At 56.0% G+C, this 19,501-nt stretch overlaps 1 protein-coding gene and 1 non-coding gene across 5 annotated transcripts in view; one reads left to right on the top strand and one right to left on the bottom strand.

Annotated features, from left to right (window-relative positions):
• Positions 1–1,834: 1,834 nt before the first annotated feature.
• LOC111763525 (U11 spliceosomal RNA) lies at positions 1,835–1,968 on the bottom strand. The gene has a single exon (XR_002796382.1). It is a non-coding gene; the product is annotated as a U11 spliceosomal RNA (small nuclear RNA).
• Positions 1,969–14,204: 12,236 nt separating this feature from the next.
• ARHGAP8 (Rho GTPase activating protein 8) overlaps positions 14,205–19,501 on the top strand; it is a 123,245-nt gene continuing 117,948 nt past the window's right edge. Inside the window, exon 1 of one of the 4 annotated variants that reach the window (XM_058308916.2) lies at positions 14,205–14,251. Coding sequence is in view for 2 of the 4 variants with exons in the window: in XM_071219104.1 (XP_071075205.1) it covers positions 17,432–17,990 (559 nt within the window). In the remaining 2 variants the exon portion in view is untranslated. Of the gene's footprint in view, positions 14,252–17,366; positions 18,013–19,501 lie in introns of those variants that run through there. The other 3 variants (XM_071219104.1, XM_058308915.2, XM_058308917.2) reach the window with 3 other exon arrangements.

Genomic DNA, 19,501 nt, shown 5'->3' on the forward strand with positions numbered 1-19,501 from the left:
TCATCTAACCCTGACGTCCCTTTTGAAAGGGCTGCCATGACAAAGTCACTAACCCGGGCTCAGGAGGACACACGTTTATCCTGCGCTGCTCTGGAGGGCAGACGCAACGTCTCCAGCCGGGAGCGGGGCCCAAGGCTCCAGGGGCAGGGAATGCCCGGCCTCCCCTGCCTTCTTTGGCTCCTGCTTGCCTTCCAGCGACCTTGAGCCCTGGGCAGGTCTCCTACGAGGTCACTCTCCAGGGATTTGAGGCCCACTCCTCTCTGGGATGACCTGTCTCTCCTCTGAGATCTGGCCGAGCCCCACTTCTCCCAGTGCCAACTGCACGCTGTCCCCAGCCCCCAAGGCTGGGAGGCTCCGCAGTCCCCCAGGGAGACCCCAGTGCCTTTGCCTGGACTGGGCTTTTGTCTTTTTTTTTAAATTGTGATAAAATATACGTAAGATTAAAATTACCATTTTAACCCGTTTGGGTTTTTTTTTAGATTTTTTTTTTCTCTCCCCTTCCCCACCCTCCCCCCAGTTGTCTGCTCTCTGTGTCCATTCGCTGTGTCTTTTTCTGTGTCCACTTGTATTCTTGTCAGTGGCTGGGAATCTCTCTTTGTTGTGTCATCTTGCTGTGTAGCTCTCCGTGTATGCGGTGCCACTCCTGGACAGGCTGCACTTTTTTCGCGTGGAGCAGCTCTCCTTACGGGGTGCACCCCTTTGCGCGTGGGGCTCCCCTACGCGGGGGACATCCCTGCGTGGCAGGGCACTCCTTGCACGCATCAGCACTGCGCATGGGCCAGCTCCACATGGGTCAAGGAGGTCCTGGGTTTGAACCCTGGACCTCCCATGTGGTAGGCGGACACTCTATCCATTGAGCCAAGTCCACTTCCCTTAACCTGTTTTAAATTCACAACTTGGTAGCATTAAGCACATTCACAATGTCATGCAACCATCTCCACTATCTGTTCCCAAAAATGTTTATCACGCAAATCTGGAGCTCCTTATCCACTAAGCAATAACTCCCTCCTCCCCTCTCACAGCTCCTGGTAACTTCTGACCTCCTTTCTTTTTCTATGATCTTGCCTATTCTATTTCATCTAAGTGAAATCATACAATACTTTGTTCTTTTGTGCCTGGCTTATTTCTCTCAGTGTAGTGGGGTTATTTTTAGGAGGTACTGGGGATTGAACCCGGGACCTTGTATGTGGGAAGCAGGTGCTCAAACCACTGAGCTGCACCAGCTCTCCAGTGTAGTGGTTTTAAGAGCCATCGTGTTGTTACCTGGATCAGAACTTCATCCTAGTTATGGCTGAATAATGTTCCATTGTATGGTTAGACCGCATTTTCTTGATCTGTTCATCTATCAGGGACCCTTGGGTTGCTTCCACCTTCTGGTGGAATTCCAGGAGTAGAATTGTCAGGTCAGGTGATAATAAAGATGAGGAAGTGTTGGATTCCTCTAGGTTCTTGGCTATGTTGCATTAAAGAATTTAAGAATATGCCGGTTTAGTAAGACCAGTAAAAAAGAATTTACTGTGGGAGGGGAGGAGGGAGTTATTGCTTAGAAAGCTGGAAATACACACTAAGATTTGGTGCAGGGAAAGCAGATGTGGCTCAAGCAATTGGGCTCTTGCCTACCATGTGGGAGGTCCAGGGTTCAATTCCTGAGGCCTCCTGGTTAAGGCAAGCTGGCCCAAGCAGAGTGCTGGCCCACTTCACGCCCCCTCCCTGGAATGACTATCCCCCCCAAAAAAAGGAAAGTAAGCGCCTGCGAGGACGCCGACTGGAGGTCTCCCAGGACCTCCGGTGTGGGAGAGAGGCACTCAGTTGCTTGAGCCACCTCATCTCCCTTATGGTTACCTTTTTTTAAAATATAAGGTCGCTGCCCTAGCAGCAAAAATTATGCTTCCAAAATCTCTTGATGTCGATTCTGCACAAAGAGCAAGCAAGGCATGTACCATGCCACTCACGACAGAAGCGCTTTATATGGTTAACTTTTAAACTTAATTATACCTTCCCCTTGCTAATGATAAGGGGAGGGGCCCCTGCTGTTACTGGTTACCCCAGGAATGGTGGGGCCAATGCTGAGGCCTATTTGGAATATCCGGGGACAAGGGGAGGTCCCGGAAAGAAAAACTGGGACCTCAAGGTTAAACTCAAGGTCTCAGTGAGGTCTTGCAGCCTTGTTGTCTGTCGGCCATGCTGTCCGTCAGCCACATTGTCTGCCGGTCTTGTCCGTTGTCCACCGGCCTTGTTGTCTGCCAGCCTTGTTGTCTGTTGTCCATATTGTCTGCCAGCCATGTTGTCTGCTGGCCTTGTTGTCTACCGGCCTTGTTGTCTGCCAGCTGTGTTGTCTGTCGGCCATGCTGTCTGTCAGCCATGTTGTCTGCCAGCCTTGTCTATTGTCCACCGGCCTTGTCTGCCAGCCCTGTTGTCTGTCAGCCCTGTTGTCTGTCAGCCCTGTTGTCTGTCAGCCCTGTTGTCTGTCAGCCCTGTTGTCTGTCAGCCATGCTATCTGTTGGCCATGCTGTCTACCAGCCATGTTGTCTGTCGGCCTTGTCTGTTGTCTGTCGGCCTTGTCTGTTGTTTGTCGGCCTTGTTGTCTGTCGGCCTTGTCTGTTGTCTGTCAGCCTTGTTGTCTGCCAGCCTTGTTGTCTGCCAGCCTTGTTGTCTGTCAGCCATGCTGTCTGTTGGCCATGTTGTCCCCTGGCCTTGTCCACCAGCCTTGTTCTCTGCTGGCCTTGTTATCTGCCAGCCATGTTGTCTGTCGGCCATGCTGTCTGCCGGCCTTGTCTGTTGTCCACCAGACTTGTTGTCTGTCGGCCATGCTGTCCGCCAGCCATGTTGACTTCCGGCCTTGTTTTCTTTCGGCCATGTTGTGGCTCATCTTCTCATTTCCTTGGCCAACCTGCCTCAGTAATTCTGTTTAACTTTTTGAGGAACTGCCAGGCTATTTCCATAACAGCTGTGAGGCAGGCTAGATTCGGGAATAAAGAGATGGATCTGGGGGAAACGGACTTTGGCCCAGTGGTTAGGGCGTCCGTCTACCATATGGGAGGTCCGCGGTTCAAACCCCGGGCCTCCTTGACCCGTGTGGAGCTGGCCATGCGCAGCGCTGATGCGCGCAAGGAGTGCCGTGCCACGCAAGGGTGTCCCCCGCGTGGGGGAGCCCCACGCGCAAGGAGTGCGCCCGTGAGGAAAGCCGCCCAGCGTGAAAAGAAAGAGCAGCCTGCCCAGGAATGGCGCCGCCCACACTTCCCGTGCCGCTGACGACAACAGAAGCGGACAAAGAAACAAGATGCAGCAAATGGACACCAAGAAGAGACAACCAGGGGAGGGGGGGGGGAAATTAAATAAATAAATAAATCTTTTTTAAAAAAGAAAAAAAAAAAAAAAGAGATGGATCTGGGACCTGGCAGAAAAACACAGCCTTGGATACCCGACAAGATGACTGCTGGAAGTACCTCTCAAGAATTCTCCATTCCGAATGGGATTTCATCTGGGCTCAAGGAAAAGCCCTGGATGTTCTCAAGGAGCCTTATCATTGGGCCCTCCCAGGGGATTGACAGGTGGGGTAACCAATCAAAACAGCAAACAACTGGGATTCCTCCCCCAACATAGCAAAGGGCGGTATAATTAATGATTTAAAAAGCAAGCATGAAAGGCAAATTGCTTGTTTTTGCCCTGATTTGCCCTTTCTCTCCCTGGCCGGGTTAGCATGCAAGTGGACTTGGGGATTTGTAATCTGTAATGGGGACTTGTCTGGAAATCAGCCCTTTTGACCCCCTTTTAGCCCTTTTCCTCTCTGCATGGACCAACCTGCAAGTACATCTGGGAGCCAGATTCTGTTATTTTCTCCCATTTCTCCTCTCTCATTCTCTTAATAAACCACTAGCCTAACTAAACTGGCATGTACTTAAAAATTATTATTTTTTGTAACATTGCCAAGAACCTAGACAAAATCCGGCAACAGCTGTACTCTTTTGCCACCCCACCAGCTATGTATGAGAGCTCCAATTTCTCCACATCCTCGCAGGCACTTACGTTCCTTTTTTTTTTCTTTGACAGTCATTCCAGGGGCAGTGAAGTGCCCTGCCCTTATGGTTTTGAGCGCATCTCCCTGGTGACTGATGACGTGGAGCCTCTTTTTCATGTGCGGGTTATTGGGACTCTCTCCCTCTCTCCCACACACATCAAAGCTGCATCCCCGCCGCTCCCTGGAGGAGACCCTCCCTGCCCCTGCCTGTGGGCGTCTAGCTCAGGACCTCCCGTGCACCCGGCGCCCCCCTCCCCAGAATGCCGCTGGCCACAGCAGTTCTCTCTGCCTGCACCTGTCGGTGGGTAACCTGGGGGCCGGGGGCCCCTCCTTAGGCGGCAAGCCCCCTGGCCCATCCCGGAAGCCAGGGCCGGTCATGGAAGCACGGCCCTGCGGGAGCTGAGGCTTTGGGAAACGTCCTCTTCCCAGTGGCCTTGACCACGCCCCCGCGAGAGCCAGTATCTGTCTCCAGATGTGTGTGTGTGGGGAAGGGGTGTAAGTGTGCATGGGTACGTACCCTCTACAACAGTTATCCCAGGCAGGGCGTGTGGACGCAGGCTGCCCTGCAGGTGCCGGCGCCCACCTGGGGGCACTGAAGCTCCCACCTTGGTCCATGGTTGTGTTTGTCTCTAGAAGGATGAACTCTGGCTTGCAGGAAGGTATGGCTGGGGTGCACTGTGCCCCAGGAATCACGGGGTGGGGGTGGGGGCACACGTTCCCTGCACCAGCCGGTCCCCGGGAGACCAAGAGGCGTTTCCCACAAATGCCTCCACTGGAGAAGGAAGATTCCAGTAGGAGAGAATGGTTAGGAGGGGGCTGACCGAGGGGGAGCAGCCTCTAAAAGTTTTGACTCATCTGTGATTTTCCCTCTGACCAGGAGAGTAAAACTTAACCTGCGACTTAGAAAAGAAAACCTTCCTTCCTTGCAAGTCTCTGTAAGCACTTCCTCTGAGGCTTGGGCGTGCCCCCGGGGGTCAGCCCCTGTGCTGAGGCCCAAAGCATAGGGGCAGAGCAGCCGGCAAGGGGGCTGGGGGTCCGAGCTGCAGGCGCGCCCAGCAGTGAGGGGGCAGCAGCACCGGGGATGCCTGGGACGGTGGGGGCCGCCTTCCGAGGAGCAGCTCCCGGGGATGGGACTGGCACAGACTTGAGGCAAAACCCCTGGGAAGATCACTTCCTGCTTGCCCACGGCCTTCTGAGCCTGGGAAGGACAGCTCTTCCTGGTTCCCTCGGGGTTTGCTGGGTCGATGGGACCAGTCTGGCCAGCGAGTTCTGAGCAGAAGGGACGTGACTCCCTTTACAGTGGGAGCACTTACTTGCCTCCTTTCCCACTGCCGTGGTGCTGAGCAGCATCCAGATGGGATGGCTCCACAGGCAATCTCAGAGGGAGGCAAACAGGTAGCCTGAGCAAGAAGTGGACCAATGCTGGTCCACGCCCCTGAGATTTGGGGGGATGCTTGTTACCACAGTGTAACCTATCCAATCCTGACTAATACACGCTCTCCCGACTGCTATGGATGACGTTACTCCCTGTGTGGCAAGAAGGCTGGTATTGAGGCATTGTGTTTTGTTTTTTAAGGTTTATTGTATTTATTTCTCCCCATCCCCTCATTGTACTTGCTGTGTTTATCTTCTTTGTTTCTTTAGAAGGCACCGGGAACTGAATCTGGGACCTCCAATGTGGGAGGGAGGCACCTAATTGCTTAAGCCGTCTCCATTCCCTGCTTTTGTTGTGTCTCTCATGATGTTTTTCTTCTTGTGTCTCCTCTCAAGTCACCTCGCCACGCCTGTCTGTTGCGCCAGCTCGCTGCCTTTAGGAAGCACCAGGAACTGAACCATGGACCTCCCATGTGGTAGGCAGGAACTCAATCACTCGAGCCACATCCACTTCCCTGGGGTATTGCATTTTATTGAACACCCTTCATGGGCAGACCCTGGGTTGGGATCCTGAATCTGTCACCACCTTGCTCTATGACATTGGGGAAGGCAGCCCGTCCTCGCTTTCCCCACCTAACAAGGATCTTTCCAGATACACAATTCTACAACTGGCAACATTTCTTCACTTGCGTGTGCACTATGCCCTCACAGAGGCCACAAGGCCTCCTAGACACCAGGCGCCCCGCTAAGCAGCTCTGCAGATAGCAAGGTTCCGACAGACGACAGTCATGTACGTAATGGTTTTTGACCTGAAGGTGATAATGGCTTAATAACGAACTGATGGTTTTACCAGCAAAACCCCTCTCCTCCTGACTGATGTTTGCAGAGAGCTCAGAACTGTCTAACAGGCGGTAAAAAGCCATAAAAATGTAAAGTATCATCGACATCATCTGCAAGAAGGATTTCTCATGCCGACGTTTCTCTTTTTACTGGGCGGATTTATTGCCAGCCTGCGTTTGATGAGGGAGGGGGCGGGGTGGCATAAAACGTGAGGGCGCGAGAGCAGGCAGGACTCTTATTTGCAAGCAGCCAAAGCAGATTCTGGTTGATTAAGTGGGGACGGAGTTTATGGAAGGCTGCCTGGGAGCTTCTAGGGTTGTCAGGAGGACGGGAGAGCCAGGCTCGAGGCTTCGCTTCCAGAGCAACCTTCCAGGCTGCCCCAAAGAATGAGTCTAATGGGAAAATGTTACAACTATGGCCACTTGTGGGGTTGTCCCCACCACACAGGATTCTCTCATCCTGCAGGGATGCTCCCATTGCAACAGGATAATCCCACACCACAGGGGTGCTCTCACGGCATAGAGACGCCCTCGGCCTAAAAGGATGCTGTAGCAGCTTGATACGGTTATGAATTCCAAAAATAGATACTGGATTATGTTTGTAATCTGATCTGTACCTGGGCGTGACTGAGTTATGATTAGGGTGTTGAGTCCCCACCCCCTGGTGGGTGGGACTCACAGATAAAAGGCATGGCACAGAACAGAGGGGAGAGATTTTTTTTTCCAGCACTTTAGGTATGCTATTCCATTATCTTTTTTTGTTTCTCTCTCTCTTTATTTTATCTTTTAATGTTACATTCAAAAAATAAAAGAGGTCCCCATATAGCCCCCACCCCCTCACCCCACTCCTCCCACATCCACAACCTCTTTCATCATCGTAGGGCATTCATTGCATTTGGTGAATACATTTTGGAGCACTGCTGCACCACATGGATAATGGTTTACATTGTAGTTTACACTTTCCCCCCGTCCACCCAGTGGGCCATGGCAGGACATACAATGTCCAGCATCTGTCCCTGCAGTACCACCCAGGGCAACTCCGAATCCTGAAAATGCCCCCACATCATATCTCTTCTTCCCTCTCCCTACCCTCAGCAGCTACCATGGCCACTTTCTCCAAATCAATGCTACAATTTCTTCCATCACTAGTCACAATAGTTCCATAGTAGAATATCAGTAAGTCTACTCTAATCCATATTCTATTCCTTCATCCTGTGAACCCTGGGATGGTTATGTCCACTCTACCTCTATATCAAGAGGGGGCTTAGATCCCACATGGATGATGGAAGCAATTCTCCTGCTTGCAGTTGTAGGCACTATTGACTCCCTGGTGTGGTGGATGACCTTCTTTACCTCTCTGTTAGCTTGCCAGGTTAAGTCCAATGAACCAGAGGGCAGGAGTTGCAAGTCTGCTGAGGCTCAGGGCCTGGCTGTCACATGGACAGTCCAGAGATTCGGGTCTCCTGAGTATACACCAACCCCAGCTCCAACCACAGGTCCAGTAAATGTGACAGAAGAAGCATGTGTAGAAAGGTCACCTCTGAGTCCAGCTCCATCACACTCAGGAACATAATTCCAAAGTAGGGCCAACTGCTGGCCCTGAACTCCAGAGCCATCTGTCATGACCATAGATCCTGTGGGTCTCTGCAGCCCTCAGGAGAACCAGCACCTGAGGTTGTATCTACTATGACTGTCAGAGTTGAAGGTTTTTGATGGAGGTTTAATTTTGGAGTTTGATGCTGAAGCCTTAGGCTGGAGCCTTGGTAAGAAGAAAGAAAAGCCAGCCCCAGGAAAAGAGGACCCTGAGCCCAGGAAGAAGCAGCCCTGGGAAGAAAGGAGCCTTGCTCCCAGAGGGAAGCAAGACCCTGAAACGGAGGAACCCAGGAAGCCTGAACCCTGGCAGACATCGGCAGCCGTCTTGCTCCAACATGTGAAAATAGACTTTGGTGAGGGAAGGAACTTATGCTTTATGGCCTGGTATCTGTAAGCTCCTACCCCAAATAAATACCCTTTATAAAAACCAACCAATTTCTGGGTTTTTTTGCATCAGCACCCCTTTGGCTGATCAATACAGATGCTTCCACCACCCTGAGATAATTCCGTAGTGCAAGGATGCCGGGTCCCCCTGGGGTGATGCCATAGTGAGGAGGGCTGGTTTAGGAAAAGCGAAGGCGAGTCCAAGACCTGGCAGGGAGACATGGCCATGACACACGTGGCGATGGAACCCTGCCCGGAAAGCCCCGAGGGAAAGACCCCAACAGGAGGCTGCCGGGAGGACCCCCTAGAGCCCTACTTGGAATGAGATTTCATTGGGGTTAAGGAATAGCCCTGAGTACCCTCAAGGGACCTCATCATCGGGCCCCCTGGGGTACTGAGGGTGGGGAAATCAATCAACAGCAAACAGCTGGGGGCCGCCCGCACATGGCAAGGGGAGCGATCATTAACAGCTTAGAACGGGACCCACAGCCCAAATCTGGCTCTCTCTTGCCTGAACCAAATCTCGGTGCGCATTTCCATCCTTCTCTCGCATTTCTCAGCAAGCTCACTTCTTTTCCCCCATTCCCCAGTAAATTCTTTTCACTGGCCTAACTAAACTGGCATGTTCTTAAGTTCTTCTATATGGGATAGCCAAGAACCTAGAGGGATCCAAGGCCGCCCTGGCTGCAATAGCCCAGGGTGCTGCTAGGACACTGGCCAAGCCCACAGCGGCCCCGGCACTGACCAGTGGTCCTCCAGGTACTTGACCTTGCAGCTACCATGGCTGCCCTCCCCAGCAGAAGGCATCGTAGGGCAGCCGCCCTTCTTACGGTGTGGGTGGGATGATGACGCCTAGGGGACTGCCTGGGTCCTGGGTGCAAAGGAGGCTGGGTAGACCAGTTGTCCAGCCACCCTGGGACAGTGGGGGGTATTTTCAGCAAAACATGGGCATCTGCAAGGGGCCGGGGCCAGGGTCCACCACCAGGGCCCACCTCTGACGTCAAACAGCACTTCAGGAACAGGGTCTGATCAGATGCAAGCCAAGCGGTTTGAGTAGCTGGGGTGGGAGAACACGGTGGCGGACGCCCCCTCGCAGTCAGCACCTGCGAGGCAGGGAGGTGGCTCCGAGGCCACCTGGAGTCCCGGCTGAGCCTCACGGCAGGGACAGAAGTCCCTGTGTTCTCTGGGAACCGGGGTCCCCACCCATAAAGGGAGAGGGCTGGAGAGAGCTAGGACTCCGGGTCCCTTCTCGCTCAGCCCAGCTGTCACCTCCACAAATCAGTGGGGAAATTTTGGTTTCATGGTTTTAATAAGGTTAAAACAGGCCAAGTCTTAGATCAGGCAGCTGGCAGGGAGAGTTAATTTGGGAGAAAATAAATGGGAAGCCTTGGACCTTGGAACGTGGCTCTTTATTTCCTTTTCCTTCAAGCTCTCCATTGCCCCCCCTCCCCCGACCCCCTCCCCCAGAGCTTATTAATGTGAAATTTACTGCCTGGGGGAGCAGCAACTCTCCGACTTCATAAACATTTGTAAGAGCAAATTTAATAAAGACTGGAGTAATACCATTCAGATGTAATTCCTTCCTTTCGCATTATTATTCTTTCTTTTCTATTGCAAAGCATTTGAAATGCAAGGAGTTATTGTTATAGCAACAAAAGAAAATGACTAACTGGTTGATTACTGATTAGGCGTGCTTGGGGGAAAACACAAGAAAGACCCTAAAAGGCAGCCAGCCTCAGCTTTACCGCGGTTCTTTTGTTTCTTTTCTTTTCTTATGAATGGCATAACACACCTGCATTCTCTGCCTCACAATGCTTCTGAATTATTGCTTTATTATATGTATTTTAATATCACCCAGCTATGGTTGTGGAATTTGTATGAGAGTTTCACAAAACACAGATGCAAGGAGAGTTGTATCCCCCTCACGTCTCTTAATGGCATGAAATTATGCTACCAGCAGCCCTCGGAGGCGGGAGGTGCGTTCTCTTAGGCCCAAAGTAGCTTTTTCAGACAAAAAACCAGCAAATTGTCCCTCTTTCATGAAAGAATGATCTTACATTGGTGATAAGAATGAAAGGAAAAGAGAGACACAAAGCAGTGAGGCTAAGTGATCGTGTGTGCGCACCCGTTGCTGAAAGAAGGCATCTCCTTGACTTCCTCGTGATCAGCCTTGATGTCGTAGAAGTTGAGAGGTTTAATTATTTGTGTATAGAAAGGCCAGGACTCAGGAATAATTTTTGGGAAGGAAAAATTATTTATTTACAACCAGCCGGGCTCGGAGCTTCTCAGTCTGAAATTGGAGCGCAGAACAAGCTTTTTGAGCTTTTTTTTTTTTTGAGTTCCTTTTATACAGAGGAAGGGCCAAATGGTCCTTCGTTTCAGTGCTCGAATTAGCATATACCTTCCACATCCTAGGTAAGCTTTTAGCACGGACTTCATACATTCTAGGTAAGCTTTTGGCACACTGGGTTTGCATTTTCCCTGAATGTTTAAAGTTTATAGGGTTTGCATCGCTAAACTGTTTCCTAGGACGGAGTTGTTGTCATGGTTACCAAGGGCAGGGCTGCAGTTCTCACCGAAAGGCACGACTCAAAAAGCCTACAGCTCAGGTTAGCTATGAAAATACGGACAGCCCCCACCCGTAGCCTACATCAGTGACACGGGCCCCCACCCGTAGCCTACATCAGTGACACGGGCCCCCACCCGTAGCCTACATCAGTGACACGGGCCCCCACCCGTAGCCTACCTCAGTGACACGGGCCCCATTCCAGATCTAGCCTGAAGCTCAGGTATGTGCGTTCGAATCGAGACGTCTCCACATTTTCCTTCCGCTTTCTCAGCAACCTCAAGCCTTCGGGATCAAGAAAGGTATAAGTTAGTAATCTGCAAACCAGGCTGTGTCTGTTTACCAGGCCCCGAAGCCGGCATGGTTACAAACTCTTTGCACAATAAAAGGCAGCTGCTTGGGTGATGAGAGAATGAATCTGAAGTCACTCATTCATTCAACAAACATTGCTTGGGTGCTTCCTGTGTGCCAGGCACAGGACAGGCTCATGGAGCTGAACTTCGAGGAATGCTGACAAATGGTCCCTGTTCAGACTGACGCATATTCACTTATTTTGTGGTTATCATGTGCAAAACTGAGGCGAGGCCTCCTGTCGCGGTCCCGCTGGCTTTGGGGAGGGTAAAGTCTCGCTCTTTCTAATGCCCTTCCCACCTCTAAGTTGGTCACGTGACTCAGGCTAAGCCAATCAGAGGCCCTCCCTGGGATTTTTTTCCTGCTAGTGCCTTCAGGAGAGAAACTCTGTGCTCTGAAAGGTGGAAGGATATTTTATGGGGTCACAAGAATTAGAAAACTCAACTCAAATTTTCTTAAGTAGTAAGCGTAAGCTCCGGTGGCTGGGCTCCCGCCTACCACACGGGAGGTTGCTGGTTCAGATCCCAGTGCCTCCTAAGGAAGACGGCAAGCTGGTGTGACAAGATACGAAACAAAGCCAAGAGAGGGGAGGTGGCTCAGGATTTGGCACCTCCCTCCTGCATCAGAGGTCCCTGGTTCGCCTGGTGCCTCCTAAAAAGAAACAAGGAAGACGAACAGACACAGCAAGTGCAAACAACGAGGGGGTGGGGAGGAATACATAAGTAAGAGACATCTTAAAAAAAAGTAGAGGGGAAGTAAAAACAAACTAAACGAACAGAAGAAAAAAAGTACGGGGTAATCCTATATACCCGACTCCATGTTCCTCCATTTTCCCCTATTAATGTCTTACATTAGAGTAGTTGTTACAGTTGATGAACCAGTACTGAAGCACTGCTGCTAACCAGGATCTGTAGTTCACATGATGGTTTACACTTCGCACGGCACAGTTCTATAGGTTTTGACAAAATGTGTAATGGCCTGTATCCATCACTGCAGTATCAGGCAGAACAAGCCCGATGTCCTGAAAATGCGCACGTTCCACCTGTTCTTCCCTCCCGCTCCCCCCAGCACCTGGTAACCACTGTCTTTCTGTCAAGGTTGCATGTTCTCCTGTTACTGCCATAACAAAAAGTCTCCTTTGGTCCCTGGTTGCATCCCCCCTCCTGTTGCTCCTTCCTCAGTCTTAGGGGCTTGGGGATGTGGCGCTCGCTCCGCTTCCGGTGGAGAGGGGCTAGATCCCCGGGGCAGACGGCTGGAACTGTCTCGCCTGCAGATGTAGATACTCTCTGGTTTTCAGGACCGGCTTTGTCCAGGATCATCCTTTGGTCGGTTGTCCTGGGCGGGTCCGATGACCTGGAAGGAAGGTGTTGTCCGCAGCTCTGCTGAGGTCCAGGGCTCAGCGAGCATATAGACGGAAGGTTGAAGTCTCTGGGTCGTCTATTTAATGAATGTGGTGCTAATAATAGGTTAAGGCAATTTCTGTAGCCAGCTTTAGCTCGTCTCCAGGAAGCTTTTCGCATCCCGTTTCTCTTACTCCTCCCGGGGCATCCTCCTGTTTTACGCACGGGAACGGGGCAGGGAGCCGGTGGGGGGTTCCCCAGCAGCAGGTGCTCTGTGAGCTGAGACTGCTCCAGGTGCGGGGACGCCACAGTGAGCGACACAAAGCTCCTGCCCCGACGGAGCTGACCCTCCTGTGAAGAGGGCCGACGATAGGAAGATGAAATAGATACAGCATGAGGTGGTGAGGCGTGTTAGAAAGAAAGAAGGCTGAGGAGGGGTGAGGGAGTGGTGGGGGGGAAGGGCAGGTGCTGAAATTGCAGATGGAGTGGCTAGGTGCTGGGGATGCCCTCACTGAGAAGGTGTTGGGCAGGGGACGGGCACGTGCAAAGGCCCTGGGGCAGCGGAGGCAGCGGAAGCTGCAGGAACAGCGAGGAGGCCAGTGCGGCGGGGAGAGAGGGCATGAGGTCAGAGGGAACGGGCTAGGCGCAGCTTGAAGGCCCGGGGGCCACAGGAAGGAAGGACTCGGGCTTTCACTCTGAGCGAGGAGGCAGCTGCCGAGGGCTTGAGCAGGGCAAGGCAGGACCTCACAGAAGGACCCCCCAGGCTGTGATGTGGAAACGGATGGCAGAGGGCAAGGGCACTAGCCACGTCAGGGGTGTTGGTGACTCTGTGGCCATGGGGTGGGGACAGGTGGTGGCACTCAGACACATGGCTAGGAAAGAAGCACCAGGGCTTCCGGAAGGACCCCCTTTGGGGTGCGGGGGAAAGAGAGGAGCCAAGGAGGACCCCAGGGCTCGGGCGCCCGGTGAAAGAACACAGTCAGCCGAGCTGGGCTTGAGCTGCCGCTGGGCCCTCAAGCCGATGTCATAGGCAGGTAGAGAACGAGCCTGGAGTTCAGAGGGGCCCCCAGAGACGTTAAGTTGGGGGTTCTCAGGTTATGAGCTGTATTAGATGAGATCAGTGAGAGTATATGAAAAGAGGGGCAAAGACTGGCCCCTGGGGTGTGGACAGCTGGAAAGAGGGCCTGAGGTAAACCCGGTCTTTACTCACTGCCCTGAGCTGTGGGAAGGTGACATTTGTGACAGTGGGAGGCCCCAGCCCAGCCCCAGCCCAGGGGGCAGTGGCACCTCCAGGGGTCTCTGGGCAGCCCCAGGGCTCCTCTCCTCAGGCACTGGCCCTGGGTGACCCTCGGCCCCCCGGGCTTGGGGCCACCTCCCCCTCCCCTCCTCCGGGAAGCCCCCCCACTGGCGGTCAGCCTGGTCAGGGCGGCCCCTCGCAGGCCCCCTCTGCCCCCAGGGGCTTCTGTTGAGCGCTCGGCTCCCCTCCCCTCAGCACCCCCTCCGGCCTCGCCTTGCACCGCCCTAGAACGGAAGGCGCCTGCCCCGGCCTAGGCGCTGTGCGGAGGGAGGGGCGCTCTGCGGGCGGGACCCGCGTGCTTGGGATGCACCGAGGGGGTTGCCTCAGCTCGCAGGCCACGCCCTCCCCCCAGGGGCCCAGCCGCCCTCGCGCGGGGCTCTGAGCTCCGGGAGGGGGCGCCCAGGGGGCGGGGCCTGCTCGGGAGCCACGTCCGGGGCGGGGCCAGGTGCGGCGGGGACCGAGCTCGGGCCAGGTGCGGCGTGTCGCCAGGTAAGGCCGGCGTTGGCGGGAGCGGTCCCGCAGGGGCCCGGGGGGTGCGAGGTCCCAGGTGTGAGCCTGCGGCCAGGTGGGTCGTTCTGGGGGGGACACGGGGGGGGGACAGCCTGAGGTCCCAGGTGTGAGGCTGCGGCCAGGAGGCCGTGCTGGGGGGGGGGGGTGTCACCTGGCGGGGGCGCCCGGAGGGGGGCGTGAGGCGGTGGCAGCTGGCGGGGCCCCTGGCCGCCCTCCTCCCTCCGCTGTTCCCCACTTTCCTCCCTGCTCCCTCTCCCGCCCCTCCTGGGCCCCCCTTGCAACATCCTCTCCCACTCCCCCGGACCTCGCGCCCCCTCTTCTTCCCGCGCTCCCCCCTCCTCTCCCAAGCCTCCGGCGTCCTCTCCTCCCCCCCCCCCTCGGCCAGCTTCCCCCCCCTTTCTCCCTCTCCTTCCTTCCCTGCACCCCCCTCCACCCCTTCTCAGCCCAAACTTTAACTGCCCTCTTTTCCTCCCCTGTAATCGGGGTGCCCGAGCCCACGCAGCTCAGCCCCTCGCCACCAAACCCGCGAGGCAGTGGCAGCATTTCCAGTTCACAGAGGAGAAACTGAGGCACTAGGAGGGGGTGCAGGCGGGTTCAAGGCATGGGGCTGGGACCCCTAAGGCAGGGACTTAAATCAGGCCAGGAGTCAGCCTCCGCGTGGCCAGTGGTGGGGCGGGCCTGGCCTGTTTTCCCTTCTGGAATCCCCGAGAAGTCCCCTGGGACACTTCCAACATCTCTGACTTGGTCAGTTTGCCCGCGGCCTTGAGAGGCGCATTTAAGGTGTCTGCTCAGCTCTTGCCACCCGAGAGTGGCACAGGCAGGGCTCAGAGAGGGCGAGTGGCTCCCCTGAAGCCACACAGCACAAAGGAACCGGCCTGCGCTCCAGTGCTGGGCCTCCCTCCCAGCTGCTCCCCACCCCTGACCCCTCCTGGGAGCTGTGGTGGCGACTGCTACCCCCCCTCGGGCAGGGTGGCTCCAGGGCCTGGGGGAGAACCGCGGGGGCCACCCAGGGCGGGATTCCAGGCTGGGGGCGGTGGTCCCCGGGGGCTAGGCGTCAGGCCGGCGTCAGGCCGGGGGCTTGCGTCAGGCCGGGTGGGTTCCAGAAAGTCCTGCTCTTCCTGCCGCCCGCAGCGTCCAGGTGGGGACGCCGCCTTCAACCCGCGGGGGCGGGCAGCGGGGTCCTTGGCGGCCTGTGCCCTTGGGTCTTGTGTGAGAGCTGCTGGTCTCGCGCGGTGAGTGGCCCCCTCCCCAACCCACGCCAGCGCCTGAGCCCGGCTCTTCCTTGTGGCAGGTGCTGGCGGTTCCCCGCTGGGAGCCAGGGGAGGGGCCCAGGGCCTGTCTGGGATTGTGGGAGGTCAGGGAGGGCCTCCTGGAGGAGGACACCGTGGGGCCAGAAGGGGGCGGGAGGCAAGGCCGCGTGGAGCGGGGCAGGCGGCGTGGAGCGGGGCGGGGGCAGGGGGCAGGCGGCAGGCGGTGTGGAGCGGGGCCGGGGCAGGGGGCAGGCCGGGTGGAGAGTGGCGGGGGCAGGGGCAGGGGGCAGGCCGGGTGGAGAGTGGCGGGGGCAGGGGCAGGGGGCAGGCGGCGTGGGGCAGGGGCAGGGGGCAGGCGGCGTGGAGAGTGGCGGGGGCAGGGGCAGGGGGCAGGCGGCGTGTAGCGGGGCGGGGGCAGGGGGCAGGCGGCGTGGGGCAGGGGCAGGGGCAGGGGGCAGGCCGCGTGGAGTGGGGCAGGGGCAGGGGGCAGACGGCGTGGAGCGGGGCAGGTGGCGTGGAGTGGGGCGGGGGCAGGGGCAGGGGCAGGCGGCGTGTAGCGGGGCGGGGGCAGGGGGCAGGCGGCGTGGGGCAGGGGCAGGGGGCAGGCGGCGTGGAGCGGGGCAGGGGCAGGGGGCAGGCCGCGTGGAGTGGGGCAGGTTGAGGCGACACAGGCTGGAAGAAACCTGGAACAGGGGCCAGGACATTCGTGTGTGGGGTGGGGGGGAAGGCCTGGGACCCCCTGACCCAGCAGAGGTGGGAACTGACGTCCAGCCTCAGCCGGTGCCTGTGGTCTGGAAACTTCCTCGATGGAACTGCGCTCTGCCAGGCCGGGCCCCCTCCAGGCCGAGCCGGCCGCGCCCTCGCGGGTGCGGGGAGGCTGCCCTGGTCACCCTGAGGCGTGCCTGCCCCCACATTCAGACCCCTCCCGGTCCCTCGTGTGCCCTTGCCTCGCAGATGGAGAAACCGAGGCCCAGAGGCAGCGCGAGGGCAAGAAGAGAGGGTGGGAGAAGTGGGGGAAACGTGTTTTTTTTTTTTTTAAATTTAACGGACTTTATTTTTTTGAACAGTCCAATTGACAGAAAAATTGTGCAGAAAGTAGAATGGCATATACCCCCACCCAGAGCTCCCCCCCCCATAGCATCTTCCATGACGTGGTCCCGGGTCGCAGCTGATGAGCCAGTACCGGTCCATTACTGGGAGCTAAGCCCCTCAGTTCCCTTCGGGCTCAGGCAGCCCCGTGAGCTGTGACAAAAGCACCAGGTTCTGGATCCACCTTTTCAGTTTCACGCAGAAGACGCCGGCTGCCCCCAAATGCCCTGCGCCTCCCTCCCTCGCCCAGGCCCCTGGCAACCCCTGACGCTTTCACTGTCTCTCTAGTGGTGCGTTTTCTAGAAGTCATCTCGGTGGAGTCATGTAGTAGGGAGCCTTTTCAGATCTGCTTCGTTCACTTAGCAATATTGCATTTAATTTTTCCAACTGTGCTGTAAGTTTGAAATTATTTCAAAATAAAAAGTTAAAATTTAAAAAAATATATATCGTTTAAGGATCCTCCATGTCTTTTTTAAAAAATTATTAATTTATTTATCCACCCTCCCAGTTGTCTGCTCTCTGTGTCCATTCACTGTGTGTTCTTCTGTGTCTGCTTGTATTCCTTTTTTTAAAAAAGATTTATTTATTTATTTACCCCCCCCCCCCCCCGTTGTCTGTTCTCTGTGTCTATTTGCTGTGTCTTCTTTGTCCGCTTCTGTTGTCAGCGGCATGGGAATCTGTGTTTCTTTTTGTTGCGTCATCTTGCTGTGTCAGCTCTCTGTGTGTATGGCACCATTCCTGGGCAGGCTGCACTTTCGCGCTGGGCGGCTCTCCTTACGGGCGCACTCCTTGTGCGTGGGGCTCCCCTACGCGGGGGTGCATGGCACTCCCTGCACGCATCAGCATGGGCCAGCTCCACATGGGTCAAGGAGGCCCGGGGTTTGAACTGCGGACCTCCCATGTGGTAGACGGACAAGCTATCTATTGGGCCAAGTTCGCTTCCCAAGTGAATTTATTTGTAAAGAGCCTGAAACAGGGTGTGGTGCCTTTATCTCGGTTGCATTTATTTGCATTAATTCTACCTGCTCACCCCGGGAGAGGCTTTATGGGGAAACGTGCAAATGGACTTTGTGGAGCCTGTTTCCTGGCGGTTGCTGAAGGCCGAGCAGTTCTTTGCTTCGGTGACCCTGCCGGAGCAGAGGCAGAAGTTGCCTTGTTGTTGGAGAAGAGGGGACGCCAGGGGCTGTCGTCAAGCCCGGTGGCAGCTGAAGGAACTGGTTTGGCCGGTCAGGAGTCCAGAAGGAGCTGCCCCCTCCCCCACCGGAAACCCGGTCATAAAGTTAAAACAGGCCAAGGAAACACTGCAGGCCTGGGGACAGTCGCCCACTGCGCCCACTGTGCCCACTGCGCTGGAGGAGTGAGGAGTGAGCCGCCAGGAGGTGGGTGCAGGTGGGGGAGCAGGTGGGTGCAGGTGGGTGCGGGTAGGGCTCAGGTAGGGCTCAGGTAGGGCTCCCGGGCAGCACCTACCCCCACCTGGGCCAGGCGCTGGTCACATTCCCGGGGCCTCGGAGGCCGTGGCCGCGGCAACTCTGCTCCCACCTCCCTCTCGAAAGCTGTTTTATTCCGTGCTGTAGGAACGCCTTGCTTTTTTTTCAAGTTTATTTCAGAGTTTCAAAGATTATTTCCCCTTCCCCATGCTTTTAGAGTTTCTCGTAATCCCCCATTCAATTTTGGCTCTCATGACCAGACAGAAAGTGCGAGGACCTTCTTTTTTCTTGCCTCTGTAGTGGAAACCTTAGCAGCCTTGCATTTTATAGTGCTCATTTACCCTTTAAGCTTTGATTTTTTTCATGGAGAATCTCAGGCGGATTCAAAAGTAGGCAGGATGTTAAACGAGCCCTCCAAGCCCGACCTGTGTGCGCCCCACAGGGGCCCTTCCCCCCACCCGTTCACCCCCCACTCACGCCCCCCTGCTCCCTACACCCCCACCTCGCTGGTCTCCAGGATATGACCAGAACTGACCGGCACAAACCCCTGTCCCCGCGGGGCCCCCCGCGCCCTCCCTAGTAAATACAGGGTTAGGCCTGGATGGCATCAGGCCCCCCCATCAGAGGGACCCCTTCCCAGTGAGCCCCCAGATCCCGCGCAGCGCAGCTCTTCCCTGCCCTGCGGACACGCCACTCAAATTTGGTGCTAATGTGCTGGAGGTAAGTAGGTGTTAATTTGTAGCTACAGCATTAAGATAATTGCTGTGAGGGTCTATTTGTGTAATGTGCAAATATAGTTTTATAGCAACAAACCTTTCCGCAGTGAATTATAAATAGAACTCCTTTGCATAATATCCTCGTGGCAGCCCTGCCCGCTCAGGCCCCGCCCCCTGCGCCCAGGCCCCGCCCCCGGCGGTGCAGCCGTCGAGGGAGTGCGGAGGGGGCGGGCGGTTCCGGGGAGAGGGGCTTGGCCGAGGTTCAGGGGGGAGTGAGGACTGAGGCGAGCGGCAGGCTGGGGGTGAGGTCGCTTCTGCGCCGACACCCGCAGCGGAGCAGAGGCGGGGTCCCTGGGCGTGCTGGCCGGGTCGCTTTGTTTCCGCCTTCCCGGAAGCCCGCTCCTGCCAGGCCCTGCCTCGGCGCGGGGGATCCTGTTGGCACAAAACCAGGCATGGGCTGGGTCCTCGTGGAACCTCAGCCCCAGGAGGGAGGCCCCCGGGCCGTTCCCCGAAGGATCGCGGTCATCAGCACACAGGCGGCCTGTGCTGAGCGCTAGGAAGGCACACGGGGTGCCCAGGGCGGCCAGGAGGAGGCTGGCAGGCCCTTTGTCAGGAGTTAGCAGGCGGATCGGAGGCTGACCGGCAGGTGGGGAAGGAGGCGATCGCGTGCTCCAGGAAAGCCTGTGCCAAGGCCCTGGGGTAGGCGAGGGCAGGGTGGGACCTGCAGAGCCCCCCACGAGCAGGCCC

The sequence above is a fragment of the Dasypus novemcinctus genome, chromosome 12 (genome assembly GCF_030445035.2).
Source record: "Dasypus novemcinctus isolate mDasNov1 chromosome 12, mDasNov1.1.hap2, whole genome shotgun sequence".
Lineage (NCBI taxonomy): Eukaryota > Metazoa > Chordata > Mammalia > Cingulata > Dasypodidae > Dasypus > Dasypus novemcinctus.